Consider the following 17,083-nt stretch of genomic DNA (forward strand, 5'->3'; position numbering starts at 1 on the left):
AGGCAGCGTTTGTGCATGAAGGCACCTCACAATTGATTTCAGACAGACTTCTGAGGCAGCGTAACAGTTTAATGATCTACAACAAAATAGCGCGAGCGTTGGTGAGAAATAAACAAATATTTAATTACTACAGTAGTAATTTCTCGCTAGAAATGACATCAAACATTGAAAATGTTGGTCAAAAATGTACATTTACACACAGACTGACCGAGCAAACGCAACTTTCGGACACCATCTTTATTTTTCTAGCTCAACTATCACAGAATGGAATGCACAGGATTTTGGGATATCAAAGGCAGCGAAGGATACATCTATGCTGCCTTCAAAAATCGATCAGGGCGGCGTTCCAGTTCGTCTTTTTATGCCCTTCCCTCGCTAACGCAATAAAACACCAAATTTTTTCATGAAGCACATATAAAAGACCTAAACCGGAAGCGATCTGATATGTTTTACAGAATATGGAAGTTAGATTGCTCATAACCCCTATTGGAACCATAGACTGTAAAAAATATGGACGTAGTGTCCGTGATGTCACCCGTTGATTTCTGATTGGAACGTCTTAAGCCCTTGATCATTTGAAAATCCGCTATGGAGTTGATTTATTATTTATTTTTTTCCCTTACAAAATTGTTTAATGCAACATTTCTATATCTATATAGGTGTGTTTGTGTTGTTTTGAATATTAAAAAAAGAATAATAATATATCATAAAGTTGTTTGTGATGGTGTAAATTAATTGCGATATGCGGTGACGTCACAATCGTGTTGCGTTGTGGTATATGGAGCTGCCTGAAGTGTACATATGAAGTAGACTCGCTCCCTCGGTCAAAATCAAGGGAGTGAGGGTCTGTCCATATCCAAGAGGCAACCTCCCTGAGTTTCTCTTGAAGCCAATACGGAAGTGACTTGAACTGCAATTCATCGACTGGCCACTAGAGACAGGCTCCAAAAGAGAGCAGAATCTCATTGACCCCCATGTTAAAATGGCCAAATTTACAGCAGAATAAAACATGTTTACAGCCTGGATCAAATTGTGGTTTTGGTCTATACTGCTAATTTTGCCCTTCATGACAACTCTGAGGGGGGGGGGGGGGGAATTTTTTTATAACTCATCCGTTTAAATTATATTAAGCCTTAAAGTTCTGCATTATTAAGGGCGTGGTCACTTGAGTGACAGGTGAATTGCCGCGGCTGTCTGTGAGCCGTCACTTTACCTCAGCTAATTCCAGCCGCTGAATTTGGCATCTCTGATTATTGTTTGGGATTATTTTATACAATTATAAAATAATATGGGCGGCTTGCTGCGTTAATGATCGAGACTCGAGACAGATAGATGTGCTTGCATGCGGAAGATAAACAGAACACACGTTGTTGGATCGTGGCATTGGCTAAAAGTTTGTTCGTGAGATTTACTACAGTGACAATGGCAGAAGGATATAAAACTCCGACAGCACTGCTTGGATAATATAAGTAAAACTGCTGCATTTTGAAAAATTATTCTTTGGACGCGGGCTCATTTTGTGACAGTAATGTATACGATATACAGTTTTACAACATAAACTCTGCTCAGGTTGCAAAATATCTTGAAGAACGATGATGGAGAACAGATATTTCAGAAGAAATGTGATGCAAACAATGGATAATATATCAATAATTCATGGATTTAACGCTTTTGTGGACAAAAAGTACTGTTTTTTTGTTTTTCAATGGACACTCATGGACATTTTACCCAAGTGCCACGGATTGGATTCATCTCGCGATCGCTATTTCATTATAAAGGTATGAAGTCCCATTTGATTTTGCGTGTTGTTATTTGCACACATGACACAAATTACAATGAACGTTACTGATGCTGGAGCATCAGACCTGTAGATTGACAGTACACCTTTAGAACTTTCTAATGATATATCTTGTTATCTTTATTAACTAATACATATAACAAGTTATATCATTAGAATATTAATATTTTAGATAGTGTCTAAGATCGATAGATATCTTATTTAGCCTGCTAACATGATCATGTCGCGCTAGGCGGGCGTGGTTTCAGCAAGCAGTCGCCTCAGTTCCAACCACGTCCCGCCTCTTTGGCCCATTTTCAGTTATCCGGGAGTGACGTGCGGTGACGCGCAGCTAAGTTGGACATCGGCCTCATTTTCGCTTCAAAAATGCTCTTCAGAAATCGGGTGACGTTTTACAGTCTATGGTCCATATAAACTTCCCTTGTCCACTTCATTAAGTGGAACGCACTTGAAAATGGCGGCAGGGATTCCTCCGAGGGGAAGTGCTTAGGGAAGTTCGCGAGTGGGTGTCTAAAAGTGGAGTGGAACGCAGCCCTAATGAAGGTATCTCATGAAACAGGAAGTGAAGCTAACGTTGGATTCGGACGTGCCTGATGCCTTCCTACCTTGATATGTGTCCTCCGAAGGCAGCATTTTTCGGACACAGCCTTGGTGATGCCTCTGTGCACGCGCAGTACTCAAATCAAGCAACAAAAGAAGAAGAGTTCGGCCAATCATAGCGCTGGGTTCATTCCCCAAATAGCAAGCGGAAATTCCCGCTCGATCTCCCTTCCATTCCCGCTGTCTGACTGATGTCTTAAGCGAGGACAGTACAGTAGTTATGGTACTTCTAACTCCTTAAGGTAAACGGTTTCGGGTGGATGTGGAAAATTGAAATATTTAATTGAGTTAACTTAATCCTCTGGAACATGGATTAACTTAAAATGGTCATGGAAAATTATTCATGGTTATGGAAAGTTACCGTCGTTTGGCAAATAAATAAATGACGGACAGTTACAAACGTATTAGTATTACCAACATTTTATCATGTAAGCTTTATGGTACACCTCAAACAATGGAATTTATAGTAATTTATAGTGTTAATATTAATTAGCCAGTCCACGAATGGCTTGGGTATCCAGAGCATTCTCAGCTTCTATGTAGGGCACGCCCAGATATGACAAAGTTTTGATTTTGAAAAGAAATGACATCTTTTTGGTGGAATGTTATTGAGATTCTAATATGATATGTTGTTGTTTTAATGTCTTTATGATGGAGATCACTGGAAAAGAGTCTGACCCAGCAAAGCTTGACGTGAACTTACACTTGTTTTTCATTTAGAGAGATGTTTTTACTAACCACTAGGTGGCATTGTTGGATCATTTTTGGATCTGTCCTGCTACAGTCTGGTTGCTTTTTTGCAGTAATTCATAGTTTTGTAACAACAAATTTTTACCTCGATGTTTATTTTTTTTTTACTGCTACTTTTTATTATTACAATTTTTATAACCATTTATTCAGCATATTATTTTGTCTTGTTTCTTTCTCATTTCAGGTCCAGATTGCTCTTTAAAATTTCCTTCGGCTGAACCGCACTGGTTTCTGCCTAATGTGAAGCCTGATGGACAGTCACTAGGCCGGGCTTCTCATAAAGCAGTGGTTCATGGGAAGCTGATGTGGGTGATTGGGGGGTTTACCTTTAACTACAGCTCCTTTCAGATGGTTATAAAGTAAGTTCTGCTGTTTGGTGATATCATCAGCCAATATTTTGTACTTCACTTTATAAAGATCACTTATGTCTAGAAGAATCATACATGCACACTTATGTTTAATTTTGTGATGTCATCTTCAAAGCCATTTTGAACATTTAGAGTTTTATATTACATCCCAACCACCTTGGGATGATTACCTTGCTTTGACCCTTAAAAAAGTTATATTTAGAATAATTGCTGTTCTTTTGAGCTTTCTATCCATCAAAGAATCCTGAAGTTTCACAAAACTATTAAGCAGCAGAACTGTTTTCAACAATGATGATAATAATAAGAAATGTTCCTTGAGCACCAAATCAAGATGTTAGCATGATTTCTAAAGGATCATGTGACACTGAAGACTGGAGTAATGATGCTAAATTCAGCTTTGCCACCACAGGAATATGTTACATTTTAAAACATTTTCAAATAGGAACAAATTCAATTGTAATACTAATAATATTTAACAATATACTTTTTTTTTAATACCATATACCTTGATAAACATGATTTCTTCTTAAGTTTCTGCAAAAGAAACTTCTTTCAAAATCGGTAGTGTATACATTACCTTATCCACTTGTATTAGCTTGCAATGAGTGTGCAACACTTTCTCTTTCTTCTTCCTTTCCTTACACTTCTTTGTCTGTTTTGCAGCTATAATCTAGAGAGCAGCACATGGGATGTGGTTCCAATCAATGGTGGCCCTCTGCAGCGCTATGGACACTCTCTGGCTCTTCACGAGGTAAACACACTGCTAGTCTCTATACTTTGTATAACAATGCCTTAGTGAGTCATTTAATTGTTTGCCATTGATATGCAGAACCATTGATTTACAAATGAAAAGACATGACCTCCGTCATTGTTGTCCATAATGCTAGAAGCACAAAGTGTTAAGCTACTTGTTGCACTGAGTTGCATGGTTTTTTTTTTTGGATATTTAAATATTTCTGTAGCAACAGCGCCCACTAGTTTTTTTTATTCAGAAATCATTTTAATAATTGTCAAGTATTGTGGTAATCATTACATTAAAAAGCTGGACAGTTTATGGCTCAGTGCTATCTAAAAGAGGGTGTTAAATGATTAATGGTCTCTTTATTTCTTGTATGCCCTCTTTTTCCTGGGTGTCATGCTTTCTTTTGTAGGAGAGGTCAGAGCAGGGTAAGCATCAGGGTGATTTGAGATCATGGTTGAGCAGATTAATGAGAGTGATAGAAACATCTTAGATTAGCATTACATTTTTAATTACTTACTGACAAGCAGTACTTTTATGTGTGTGTTAAGGCATTTGACAAAGTACCCATGCTTAACTGTTAAATTATGTTTTTAACTGTGTAAAAAAAACAAAACAACAACTTCCTCTTTCCAAATTTTACTTAACCTTTTCCATTGTTCCTTCACTGCCTTCATTCTGCTTGTTAAGGAGGCAGGCAGTCATAAAAATGACAACAGTTGTAAAGTAAGCCAAGTGTTAATTTAAATGTTATGATAACAGAAGTTTTCTTATCAGGGCTATCAAAAGACTGGACAGGACTGACAAAAAGAAAAGGAACGTTGCATTGGCCGGGAATCGAACCCGGGCCTCCCGCGTGGCAGGCGAGAATTCTACCACTGAACCACCAATGCTCACATGACACAGTCTTGGGAGGTCCCGTAGTCATGTGACACACACCCACCAACCACACCACACCACACCACACCACCCTACCCTCTTTTTTCTTTGAAATTTTATATAAACAGTTTCTCAACTCTGTGTCCTTACTGACTTGCTCTCACTGCATTGGTTTAAAAAGCCACGTGTGCATAAGCCCCACATGACCACAGGAGCACATTCCACACTTCTATGTATGCATTGGTGGTTCAGTGGTAGAATTCTCGCCTGCCACGCGGGAGGCCCGGGTTCGATTCCCGGCCAATGCAACATCCCTTTTCTTTTTGTCAGTCCAGACAAAACAAAAATGTAGGACTTTATTGTAACGATAAAATTAATGCTTAATTTGCTTGACAACTTTTATGACAGCCTGTCTGTTTAACAGGTAGAATGAAAGACATAAAAGAGCATTAGAAAAAGTGCAGTAAGAATTGGAAAGAGGAAGTTTTTTTTTTTTTTTTTCTAACACAGTTAAAAACATAATTTAGCACAGTTAATGCATTTGATCAAGTACACATGGTTTTCATCCTAAAAATGGAACTTTCAAAAAAAGTTTTGTCTATTGTTGTGAAAATTTATGCTGAAAACACATTCATGTGAATCGCCATTCTTTCCAATGAATTTTCCACTGCAGGGTGTTTGTTTTCTCCACCAGAGCCTGTGATAATGTCTGCAGATTCATAAGAATGCTTATTCTGTTAATGGTTTTAAAGATACGCTCACTGAGTCTGAACGAAATAAGCAGGAGCTTTCTCTCAGTCCACAGTGTAAAAAGGCTTCACTGGGCTATTTTTAAACCAGCATTAAATAGCAGCGAATATAACTGTGCAGCAGTTTAATGGACACCAAGACCTCACCCTTTTTCATCACACATATAAACATAAACTTTCTCTCTCATTCAAGGTGAATATTATTTTTTTAAATTAGCTGACTTCATTGTGGCAAAAGGTCCCTGGCAAATGGACAAATTAAAATCATTGTTCTATCCAAAATACACATGACTGTATTTCACTAAGCTATCGTCTGGCAGACGTCTTTATTCGTCATAAACTGCTGAATGCACTTTGATGATAGGAATGCAGTAGCAGGCCAGTGAATGTGCATTTATAGAGGATTAGAAGTGAATGCTTGTGTGTGTGTGTGTGTGTGTGTCGTGAATGTGAGAGTTCAGTCAACATAATGAGATGGTCTTTCGCTTTTACTGTTTCATTAATCATTAAGTGACTTTCTGCACTTTTATCTGAACCAAATAAATGTGTGGATATCCTCAAATTCTTCTTTTCCATTCTGATTGTCTTTAGGCCAACCATTGCCTTTGAATATCAACTGAATACAAAACACAGGACGCATTTATACACATGACAACTAAAAAATGTTATTGTCATTTATTAGGAAAATTACAAACTGAAACAACTAAATAGTCTTTATTCACACATAATAACAAAAAACAAACAAAAAAACAAAAAAAAACAAACAAAAAAAATGTGTATGGCCTCCATTGGCCTTGACAACAGCTTGCATTCTTGCTGGCATTGTTTTTATGTACTTTTCCACAGTCTCTGTTGTTATTGACTTCCAAATAGTTTGTAGTTGTTCCCAAAGACTTGCTTTTAATTAAACTTATGTGTGACCTATCTTCGAATCCATTAAATCCCAACAATAATTATATTTTAGCATTAGAAACACTACTGTGATTAAAGAGCTTGCACATAGTGTGGATTAACCATTACAGAAACATAAAAAATGATTTTGGTAATCACCAATACTGTTAGTGGTCTAATAAATTTCTTAAACACTGTATATATAATATAATATATGATTTTTAAGCCCAGGCTGCATTTATTTGATCAGAAGTACCGTAATACTGTGTAATATTATTACAATTTATTATTCAAAATAACAGTTTTCTATTATGTTTTAAATATTTAAAGTATATTCAAATATTCCAGTTTTCAGTGTCACATGATCCTTCAGAAATCATTATAATATGCTGATTCGCTGCTTAAGAAACATTTCTTATTATTATCAATATTGAAAACAGTTGTTCTGATTAATATTTTTGTGGAAATGGTCTTACTGACATCACACTTTTGTCCGGTCAAAGCAAATCAAAGTTATAATTGAGGGTTAGGAGATTAGTCTGTTTGACTAATCAGCTCATAATCACAGTAGTAAATAGTAATAGCAATAGTAAAGAGAGTAGTTTTCAGTAGTCGTATACTCAAGTCTGAGTCATGTTTATGTTAGTTAAAGAGATGCAGCAGTGTCACTAGGCTTGAGTCTGTTCTCCATGGAGTCCTTTTTAGATGCAGTGTATTGATTGACTGTTTACACAGGAGAATATGTGCTCCTGTGATCCTGGGAAATTGGTGTTCAACTTTTGCTCAGCCTGAAGTGATTTAATGTCACAAATAGTTGCACAGGAACTCATAATGTCTTAATTTCTCTTCTCTGCTCTTTTCAGGATGATATCTACATGTTTGGTGGGAAGCTTGAGGCAGGCTCTGGGGACATAACAGACGAACTGTGGCTGTTTGATACACGTAGCCGTTCTTGGTCCCTCAGGCCGCCCAGTCCTGGGCTGCAGGCCCAACACTTCGCCGTGGAGGGACATACTGCTCATATAGTGGACAATAGAAATGGAGAGCCCATCATGGTGGTGCTTTTTGGCTATTCACCCATTTATAGCTACCTCAGCCACGTCCAGGAGTACAACATTCGTAAGTGCCAATATATACCTGTTATTGAGAGAAATATTACTCACATGAGCTGATGGTGCATTCAAGTCATGTCAGAAAGATCGTATTTACAAGTTGAATGCACATTAACATCACCACAAATTCATAATAATGAGTGAGAAACTTTGGATTTTCTTTAAGCCAAGAGTTTGAGTTGAAAAATAAAAACATAAAACAAAAACACACCTGATGCGCATGCTTTATTTGTCAATTTGTAGATGTAGAGTTAAAAATCTTGTTGAATTTTATGTAACTTTGATCAAAGTGATTTGAATGCACCGTAAGTGTGTAGTTTCATGACAGGGTCTGTCTTAAGATGAGGTTGTGTTGATGTCAATCTGACAAATGCAGACAGTTCCTCTAGCTTCCAGCAGATGGCAGTGTATTATAACATGTTATTAGCACAGCACTTTAGTGATGAAATGGTGAGTTGACATGGCCAGACTCATTAAAGTGAAGGTTCTTTTCTTTCGCTGGTATTTTTTACTCAACTCGCTCCACTCTCTGTCACAAACACACACCCACTCAAACGCACACTCATGCTTTAGGTCATTAAGAAGTGGTGGTACCTGAACTGCACTGTCTGGGATTGAACAATGATTAATGTGTCTGAGCTGTGTTGAGACTCCACTTGAATCTCTCTTTCTCATGCTCTACCTTTCCCCCTCTCGCTTTTTCTCCATTCGTTCTCTCTAAATGAATACATGAGCTTATTAGAGCTGTTGAAAATGATGGAAATCGCACCCCACTGCGCATCTGTGAACTTGGCGAAATTAGAGTGATGCAATATTTTAAGAGAAGCTTTCTTAAACTTGAGATAGTTATAAATGCAGTGATGTAACAAGCCAGGATATTAATGAAAGTCAAAGAATGCTTAAGCATAGTATCCTCTGTCTCTGTAACACTTAGTGATGTGTAATTGATCACAGATGTTCTACCAGAGAGCAACTAACCACGGTCTTGATGTCAACATGTTAGAATAAATTTTTTTTTTAAATGTTTAACTGTGCTTTATATATTTAATGTTTAGTTCTCATTTTCTATCACATTTAAATGTGACATGTTGCGTTGCAAATACAAAAACATTGTTGCATTGGCCGGGAATCGAACCCGGGCCTCCCGCGTGGCAGGCGAGAATTCTACCACTGAACCACCAATGCTCACATGACTCATGTTTGTGCTGACTTGTGGTCTTCCGTGGCTGCGCTTGAGCTTCCTGTCATTGTTTCTGTTTTATTTCTTTCCACTCTGATTTAGATTTTTATTTGTTCACTGACATTTCTATTCCCCCCATACATAGTTTCTCTGCCCCTCACTATATGCCAACAATCTTGCTTTGAGTGGTTTTAATTGTCTTCAATGTAAGATGTTTGAGTGGCCCTTCAAAATTCTGTTTCAAATTTTGTGGCATTTGAAACATCATATCATATAATGTAATATAATATAATAATAATTCTTTAATATTGCTTTTGGACATTTGCTATTGTAAAACTTCTGTACTAAAACTTTTTTTTACTCTCTCACGTTACCCTGCATTGTTTGTATAATACAAATGAGTGATACTAGAAACACTACCTTTCAAAAGTTTGGGGTCAGTAATTCTTTTATAATTTTTGAATGAACATGTGACATGCACTTTTGATTTTCTGAGAGTAAAGTCTAACTCTATGTCAGGCACTAACTCCTGGTCGGCGGCAGAGACGAATGGGGCACTGGTGCAGGGAGGATATGGCCACAGCAGCGTTTATGACAGCTCCTCACATTCCATATATGTCCACGGAGGATACAAAGCCCTCCTTGCCAACAAATATGGCCTAGTGGATCATTTATACCGCTATCAGGTCCACACACACACCTGGTGAGTATCCACACTGTGTACATGTTATACTCTTTAACTATGAAAGTGTGTGTGTCTGTGTATCGTTGTGTGACTGTGACTAACCATTTCAGTCTCTGCCCTCTCAAAAAAACATCAGATACTTTTCATCCACACACAAATCAGATCCTTAGCACAAATGTGAGCAGGAATCACATCTTCTCTAAGCCAGGAAGTGTGCTGACCAAGACTTCCTGACATGTGTGAAATATGACAGTATTTACAAATAAGCTGGTAGTGACACTATAAATGATGCCAGGTTGTTGTTGCCAGACTGAGTTCTTTGGAGGTTTAGTCCAAGAGGAATGAATCCAACATGCCACATGCGTTTTTACACATCTTTCTGTAATAACCCTGCTGAAAAAAAAAAAAAAAAAACAGCTCAAAGGGATATTTGGAAGAATGTTTGTAACCAAGCAGATCTCGCCCCCCATTGACTACCATAGTAGGAAAAAAAATACTGTAGTAGTCAATGGGGGGCGAGATCTGCCTGGTTACAAATATTCTTCCAAATATCTTTGTTTGTGTACAGCAGAATAAAGAAATGTATACAGGTTTGGAACAACTTGAGGGTGAGTAAATGATGACAGATTTTTCATTTTTGAGTGAACTATTCCTTTAAAAGGATAGAAAATTCTTAATTTTGCCATGATGTTGTTCCAAACCTGTATAACTTTCTTCTGTGGAACACAAAATAAGATATTTAGAAGAATGTTGGAAACAAAATCGGTTTGGTTAACAAAATCAATAAATAATTTGCAGATGGCCGTAAAGTAAAAACACCTAAATATCATCTTGAAAAGGTTGGGAGAACAACTAGAACAACTAATATAGTATTCGCTTTTGGTGTTACAAGTTGTACTGAAATTACACTCTTTACCCTTTAAAGGCCCACTGAAGTGTCTTGGAATGCGTAGCATTATTCAGTGTGTTGACGTAATTTCAACTGAAACAGGAAGACAGGGCGGGACAAATCGAACAGCTCCGCCCCTTTTTAAAAAATAGCCAATAGCGCTTCGTTTATTAGTTCGGCCAGAGCCATTGATCTCGATAAAGCTTTAGTTTCCTTCTAATCTCTAACAGTTTCTCCTCCTAATCTTCTCTATATAGCTTTATAACGCAGCATTCAGTGCAGAATTCAAATGGGTCCGATACGTTTTGTGTTCTTCTCCGACTCGCACATATTATCCACTCTGTGCTCTCGTGTTTCTGGACCGGAGCAGACTGTGCTCACGCTGCGTCGGTTCACGTGAAACACGAAAACGGACTTCATTCGCGTCAATGGAAAGCATATTTACACAGTCTGAATTGTTCTCCGTCCTCTATACAGTGCACTATGTGACATTCACCATATAGAAACTAGTAAATGTGTGAATAAATGGCCAATTTCAGCCGCAGCTTCAGTGTCTGTTTATATTGTAGGAGGGGACGGGACTTTAGATTCTAGAGAGCATTTGATTGGACAGAAGATTTGATAGAAGTCTGCTCTGATTCCTGAAAATCCGTGATCCATTTTAGCAGAAGTGAGAGACTGTAAGTCTCCTAAATGCGAATTTTGCCATTGTTTTGGAACACACCAGCTTATTCATGACCTTAAGGCTAACATATTCATACTAGAAGCTAAAAAACTTAAATTTTGATTTCAGGGGGACTTTAACTAAAAACCTATCTTAGAAATGTTATGAAATAGTTTTTATTATGAACATTGCATTGGCCTACAATTGAACTTAGAGGTACCACCAATGCTTTTATGAATGCTAGGGAAAGCTTCTTGAAGCGTAGACAAAGCACAAAGTAGCAGTAGAAGTTAATTTGAGGTTTCTTTCTCGCATTCGTTCCTTTTCGCACTCAAAGACGGTTCACTTAAAAGTTGTCGGCTGCACAAAGAAAGCTTTTGTATCCGTTTCCCCTCGAACGTCAGTCTTCTGTGCTTGCAGATGGAAGACATTAAAAAGCGAGACACATGCCCAGTTTTTTTTTTTTCTTTGCCTTTATATTTACTGTCTTTTTGCTTGGCCTAACGGTGAAACCTGTCTCTAAAAGCTCTCTTGCCTCTTAAATGCGAGGATCTCTTGCTCATGCATACACTGCGCGTTCATCACTCTCTGGCTTTTGATTGGCAAAGCAAGTGAAAGGAGCTGCACAATGCATCAAACAACGCTTTGCTTACAGGGCTTGGGGTGTTTGACAGAGTGTAGAGAGGAGTGCTGAGTGGATGCAGAGTGACACAGAGTGCTTATCCTCGCAGACACAATAACAATGAGGTCGAAGCACAGATAACAGATGGGATGGAAAGCAAAGGGGAGAAGTGGTGAAAGATTTTAGGAACCCACTGTGTCTTTTTGAAGTTAAAAATTTAGGGGAGAATTTAAAAAGAGAAAGGAAGAGAAAAGTCAGTTGTGAAGGAAAGTTAAAAAATGAGTTGCTAGTGAACTAATTTCTCGAATGTGTTATTATGAAAGTGTTTTATAGATGTTTATTGTATATTTTTGTGAATTTGTGGGAGCCCCCCACCCCCCCCACCCCCTCGCCCCCAAATAAAATAAATAAATAGATAAATAAATAATCTCAAATGTGCTTTAGTCAACCCATGTGGACAGAACATCATACTAAAATATTCATGAACATATCCAAAGTAGTCTGAACGAATTAATCAAATAAACAGGGTCTTTTTAATGAATCAGAATCATACAGTTTGGCCCATGTAGTCTGATACACGATTGAACAACTCTTAGGAGCTGGCTCTTTTTAGAGGACCAAAAACATTTAGCATTGCCAGTGTAGTCTGATTCCTGAACAAATGATTCAGTACAGTGTGATTACTGAATGAATGGTTCTTTTTAGTGAATCAAAAACAGTCACTGAAATATTCTGAATCTCTGTAATTCTCTGTAATGTAATTATTACATCATGTTCGACTCGAATCCAACTGTTACTGTGTTATTTTGCACTTAAGGCTTGTGAGACTTAAATCAATGTAAATACCAAATGGTTCTTCATGTGTCACATGTGATTTTGTGATTGTGCGTGCACAAGCGCGCTTATGCATACATGTGTGTGTTTCTGTGCGTGGGTAGATGTCTCTGTGGTGCCATATTACTGATGGCGTCCGTCTGCGTATCTGACCTAGCCTGTGGAGAGTGACCTTCAGACCAACTGTTCCATCCCATAAGCTAAACTCTCATGCACACGCTGCATTACAATAGCCAATGAGATGTGTGTTTGCCTTTTCACAGGTTTATTCTGAAGGAAAGTGGCCTGGCAAGATACCTCCACTCCGCTGTGCTGATCAGTGGAGTTCTGCTGGTGTTCGGGGGAAACACTCATAATGACACCTCGCTCAGTAACGGGGCCAAATGTTTCTCCTCTGACTTCCTCTCCTATGACATAGGTATGGACCACCTGTGACCTTCCTTCTCTGATTGCACTAGTATTTCCTTAAAGGTGAAGTGTGGAATTACAAAAATAATTCTTGTCAAATTCCCAGTTGAGATCTTTGGAAAAATAATAATAGTGCCTATGTTTGGACATTTTTGCACTTAATGCTTTATAACATATGCTGCCAGCACACTTTGGTTTCATTAACCATATACATTATGATTTATGACTCTTGAGTATGCATGGATCCAGTGACGTATTATGAGATACAGAATGCATGCACACTCAGCGGTACAGTTACTGTAAATTGTTTTGTTCAAGCTGCTGCAGTGTGATATTACTGACAGTTCATTACAGAAAGCTGATAAGCCAGTGGAGATCTACTGGAATGCACAGTTGAGTCATAATGGAATTTCCCAGAATATTGCCGACATATGCAAGCGAGACACATACAGGATGCAGTGACTGCATGTGTGGTGTCTGTAATCAAATCTTTGGTGGTAACCTTATGGAAGACCTCCCAGTGCAGAACCTTTAAATAGTCTTCATACCACCTCGTCAGTGCTCTCACTTTTCACTTTTTGAAAGTAAGTGTCTGTGGCTCTGTTCCAAAACCTAGTAAACTCTAGGTAGGCAGCATTTTAAGGCATCATATGCTCAAAATTCAAAACCTGTTCAAATGGTATAATTCTAAGATTCTTTTATTGGTCAAATCTAAAGTCAATCCCAAAATGAACTGTGTTGATCAGGAAAAAAATGACAAGATGGTGTACAAAGCAAACAAAACGTCAATTATGTCGCTTTTTTGGAAACCTAAATGGCAACCTAGGCTCATTGGAAAAACTTGCCTCTACTTACATTTTTGCAAAACTCCAAAAATATACATATACATACAATTCACTGCAGCTTTTCTTGGTAAGTTGGTAGCCTGATACAAGAATCACAATACAAGAGCTCAAAGACTTGTTGAAGCAAACTGAATTGGTATGGTTACTTCAGGAAATGTGGTTTTGTCTCATGTTTGCTTTTGTTACACTATCGTTTAGGTTAGGTTTAGGGTAAGGTAATGCAAAGGTGATATTTCATTTTCGAACTGCCGTACAACAACCAATGTGATAAAACATTGCTAGATTCACATTCTTTTGTTTCAGATAAAACTGAACGTGCTTTTACAGATAAATGTAATTATTTTAATTCATCTACAGAAAGGTATTGATAGAGTTTAATATAATTATAAAGGGAGGTTTTTTTTTTCTGCTTATTAGAGTACCACGTTGTTAGCTTAGCAACATGCTATAACAAACTCAATTGAAATCAATGGTAAGCCAAGTCTCAAGTTTGTTATTTGAGTTGCTGCCTTTGTAGAGTGTTCCAAAACTGTTGCTTATAAGGTTATTTCTCAGTTAGGATATTGCCTTAAGCCCAAAGTATACTTCAGTTTTGACGCAAATGTTTGGTGTATGCTTAGAGTCAAACTTGTAGCCTTTCAAAGTATACTCCATTTGATTGTGTGCATGAACACAATGCAGACATTGGATAAAAATGAGACTTTCCAGTGCAGATCTGACCAGCTATTTCTCTCCAGAAGTTATGAGTGATAAAAATGTCTTCATACATTTTTTTTTATTTTATTTTTTTTTATCATATTCACAAAAAATTCATGGTCCCCGCAATATTTTGTTGTATGAATATGTAAACAATCAATGTATCAAATGGAGGAACAGAGAAAAACAATTTATTCCACCTTCATTTGTTCTTTTTTTAAATTTATTTATTTATTTTTTTATCAACATAAGTTTCATAAAAAACATTTCAAACAAAAAGCTGAGAAAATAAGCTTTGTCCAGATGAGATTCAGAATGATGATCAAAACATACATGGAGTAGATCGAATCCGTCAACACCCCCAAAGCTTGCACAGTTGTGTACCTCTTTGTGGATTTGATATTTCAATGGTAACATCAGGCAGTTCTGATATATATGCTGTTGAATGTTTGATGATCACGTTAGCTTAATTGTGCGTAAGCAATCTTCTGTCTGCTCCTTCTGGTTTACGCAGACCATCTTCTTTACTTGTTTTTGGATCCAGAGATGCTGTACTCTTTCAGAAGATGCGTAACAGCACCCCCTACCGTATAAAAGTGAAAACATGGAAAACCAGATAAACACAATGGCGGGGAAGTATTGAATCATAATGGCTGGGAAAGAGTTAAATCAGACTCTTAAAGGGTTAGTTCACCCAAAAATGAAAATAATGTCATTTATTACTCACCTTCATGTCGTTCCACACCCGTAAAACCTTTGTTCATCTTCGGAACACAAATGAAGATATCTTTGATGAAATCCAATGGCTCAGTGAGGCCTCCATTCACAGCAAGTTAATTTACACTTTCAGTGCCCAGAAAGGTACTAAAACTTTTTTAAAAGAGTTCATGTGAGTACAGTGGTTCAACCTTAATATTATAAAGCGACGAGAATACTTTTTGTGCACCAAAAAAAAAACAAAATAATGACTTGATTCAACAATATCTAGTGATGGCAGATTTCAAAACACTGCTTCGAATCTTTTGTTTCGAATCAGTGGTTTGGAGCGCCAAAGTCACGTGATTTCAGCAGTTTGACATGCGATCCAAACCACTGATTCGAAACAAAAGATTTTTCATCAAAAATATCTTAATTTGTGTTCCGAAGATGAACAAAGGTCTTATGGGTGTAGAGCGACATGAGGGTGAGTAATAAATGATATTATTTTCATTTTTTGGTGAACTAACCCTTTAACCCCCTCACACAGGAGCTTGCCAACACGGATTTATATTGTTGGTGCCATCTCCAGTAGTTTGATGCTGTTTTTTGTTCTGTCTCTTCAATTTCTTCAGTGTTACCACCTTGTTGAGCAACTAATTGGCGCAAAAAAATTCAAGGCGTATGTGCGAGCAGAGTGTGCATGGTTTGAAATATCGGGCTGTGCACATACTATGCTGACACATAAAAACATATAAAGTATATTTAGTTTTTTTTGTGTCAGCACAGTATGTGCACAGCCCGAGCTTTAGAATGCAGCTGCCAATGTCGGCTGCATACAGGACAGCAAGGCGGCTTGCTAGGTTTTGGAACAGGGCTTGTGAGTGCGTGTTGCTCCAGTCATGCAGATCATTTGTAAATCTGTAAGCACACACGCAGCTGAGGGCTGTTAACGTAGGTTTACAGATATCCTCAGTATGACCTTTCTCAAGGCAAGACCTCTGTGATGGATTGCTTCTGAAACCTTTGACCTCTTTGGTATAATGTCTGGCCATAGGCATCTGTCTGAGGGTATCTGGTGGTACACATTCATTTCTTCATTCACTGAGTGGTGCTGTCACAGAGCTTTAAAAAAACTTACAGAATGTTTTTTGCTTGTAGACTTTGCGAGTTCACAAAACTTTCTTCTGCAGAGTCAGGCACTGTAAACTTTGACGACACTTTAAATAATCATTTATTATGGGCCGATACGGAGAAAAAGAGTGTGTGTTGTGCTTTACATTGCACTTACCTTGAAATATTAAACACCAATTAACATACACAACTTATTTCAGCCATTCCTTGCAAGCCAACAGTGAATTTTACGACTGTTGTTTGATATTTTCTATGGCTTACATTGTCCCAGTGGAGAGCGGTTCACACAATATAGGTTTACTACGGCCTTTGGCAACTTTGGCTAATGTGGGTTTTTGAATGGGAGACTTTTACGAGGAATATCACTGAATGATTTAAAGTGTTCCTTTCAGTGCTGACAGTAATATTTAGCCATCATTAAATCCTCATAAAAAGCAGTCGAATGCCAGCGGGCCAGATGGTGTCTGTTATTTTATGAATCTTTTACAGTACCTTAGACAAGGAGGTTGTGGAGTCAAGGGAGGGTTAGAGAAAGGATGATAGG

The 17,083-nt window shown here is 37.8% G+C and overlaps 1 protein-coding gene and 3 non-coding genes across 13 annotated transcripts in view; 2 read left to right on the top strand and 2 right to left on the bottom strand.

Annotated features, from left to right (window-relative positions):
* Nucleotides 1-17,083, top strand: part of atrnl1a (attractin-like 1a) — a 243,238-nt gene that overhangs the window by 36,957 nt on the left and 189,198 nt on the right. For all 10 annotated transcript variants that reach the window (XM_051916269.1, XM_051916266.1, XM_051916265.1 and 7 more), the window contains 5 exons: nucleotides 3,333-3,507; nucleotides 4,180-4,267; nucleotides 7,638-7,893; nucleotides 9,586-9,769; nucleotides 13,024-13,178. In XM_051916269.1, coding sequence (XP_051772229.1) covers nucleotides 3,333-3,507; nucleotides 4,180-4,267; nucleotides 7,638-7,893; nucleotides 9,586-9,769; nucleotides 13,024-13,178 — 858 coding nt within the window. The remainder of the gene's footprint in view (nucleotides 1-3,332; nucleotides 3,508-4,179; nucleotides 4,268-7,637; nucleotides 7,894-9,585; nucleotides 9,770-13,023; nucleotides 13,179-17,083) is intronic.
* trnag-gcc (transfer RNA glycine (anticodon GCC)) lies at nucleotides 5,078-5,148 on the bottom strand. The gene has a single exon. It is a non-coding gene; the product is annotated as a tRNA-Gly (tRNA).
* On the top strand, nucleotides 5,372-5,442 carry trnag-gcc (transfer RNA glycine (anticodon GCC)). Its single transcript has one exon. It is a non-coding gene; the product is annotated as a tRNA-Gly (tRNA).
* On the bottom strand, nucleotides 9,001-9,071 carry trnag-gcc (transfer RNA glycine (anticodon GCC)). The gene has a single exon. It is a non-coding gene; the product is annotated as a tRNA-Gly (tRNA).

This window comes from Ctenopharyngodon idella, chromosome 13, assembly GCF_019924925.1.
Source record: "Ctenopharyngodon idella isolate HZGC_01 chromosome 13, HZGC01, whole genome shotgun sequence".
NCBI classification, from domain to species: domain Eukaryota; kingdom Metazoa; phylum Chordata; class Actinopteri; order Cypriniformes; family Xenocyprididae; genus Ctenopharyngodon; species Ctenopharyngodon idella.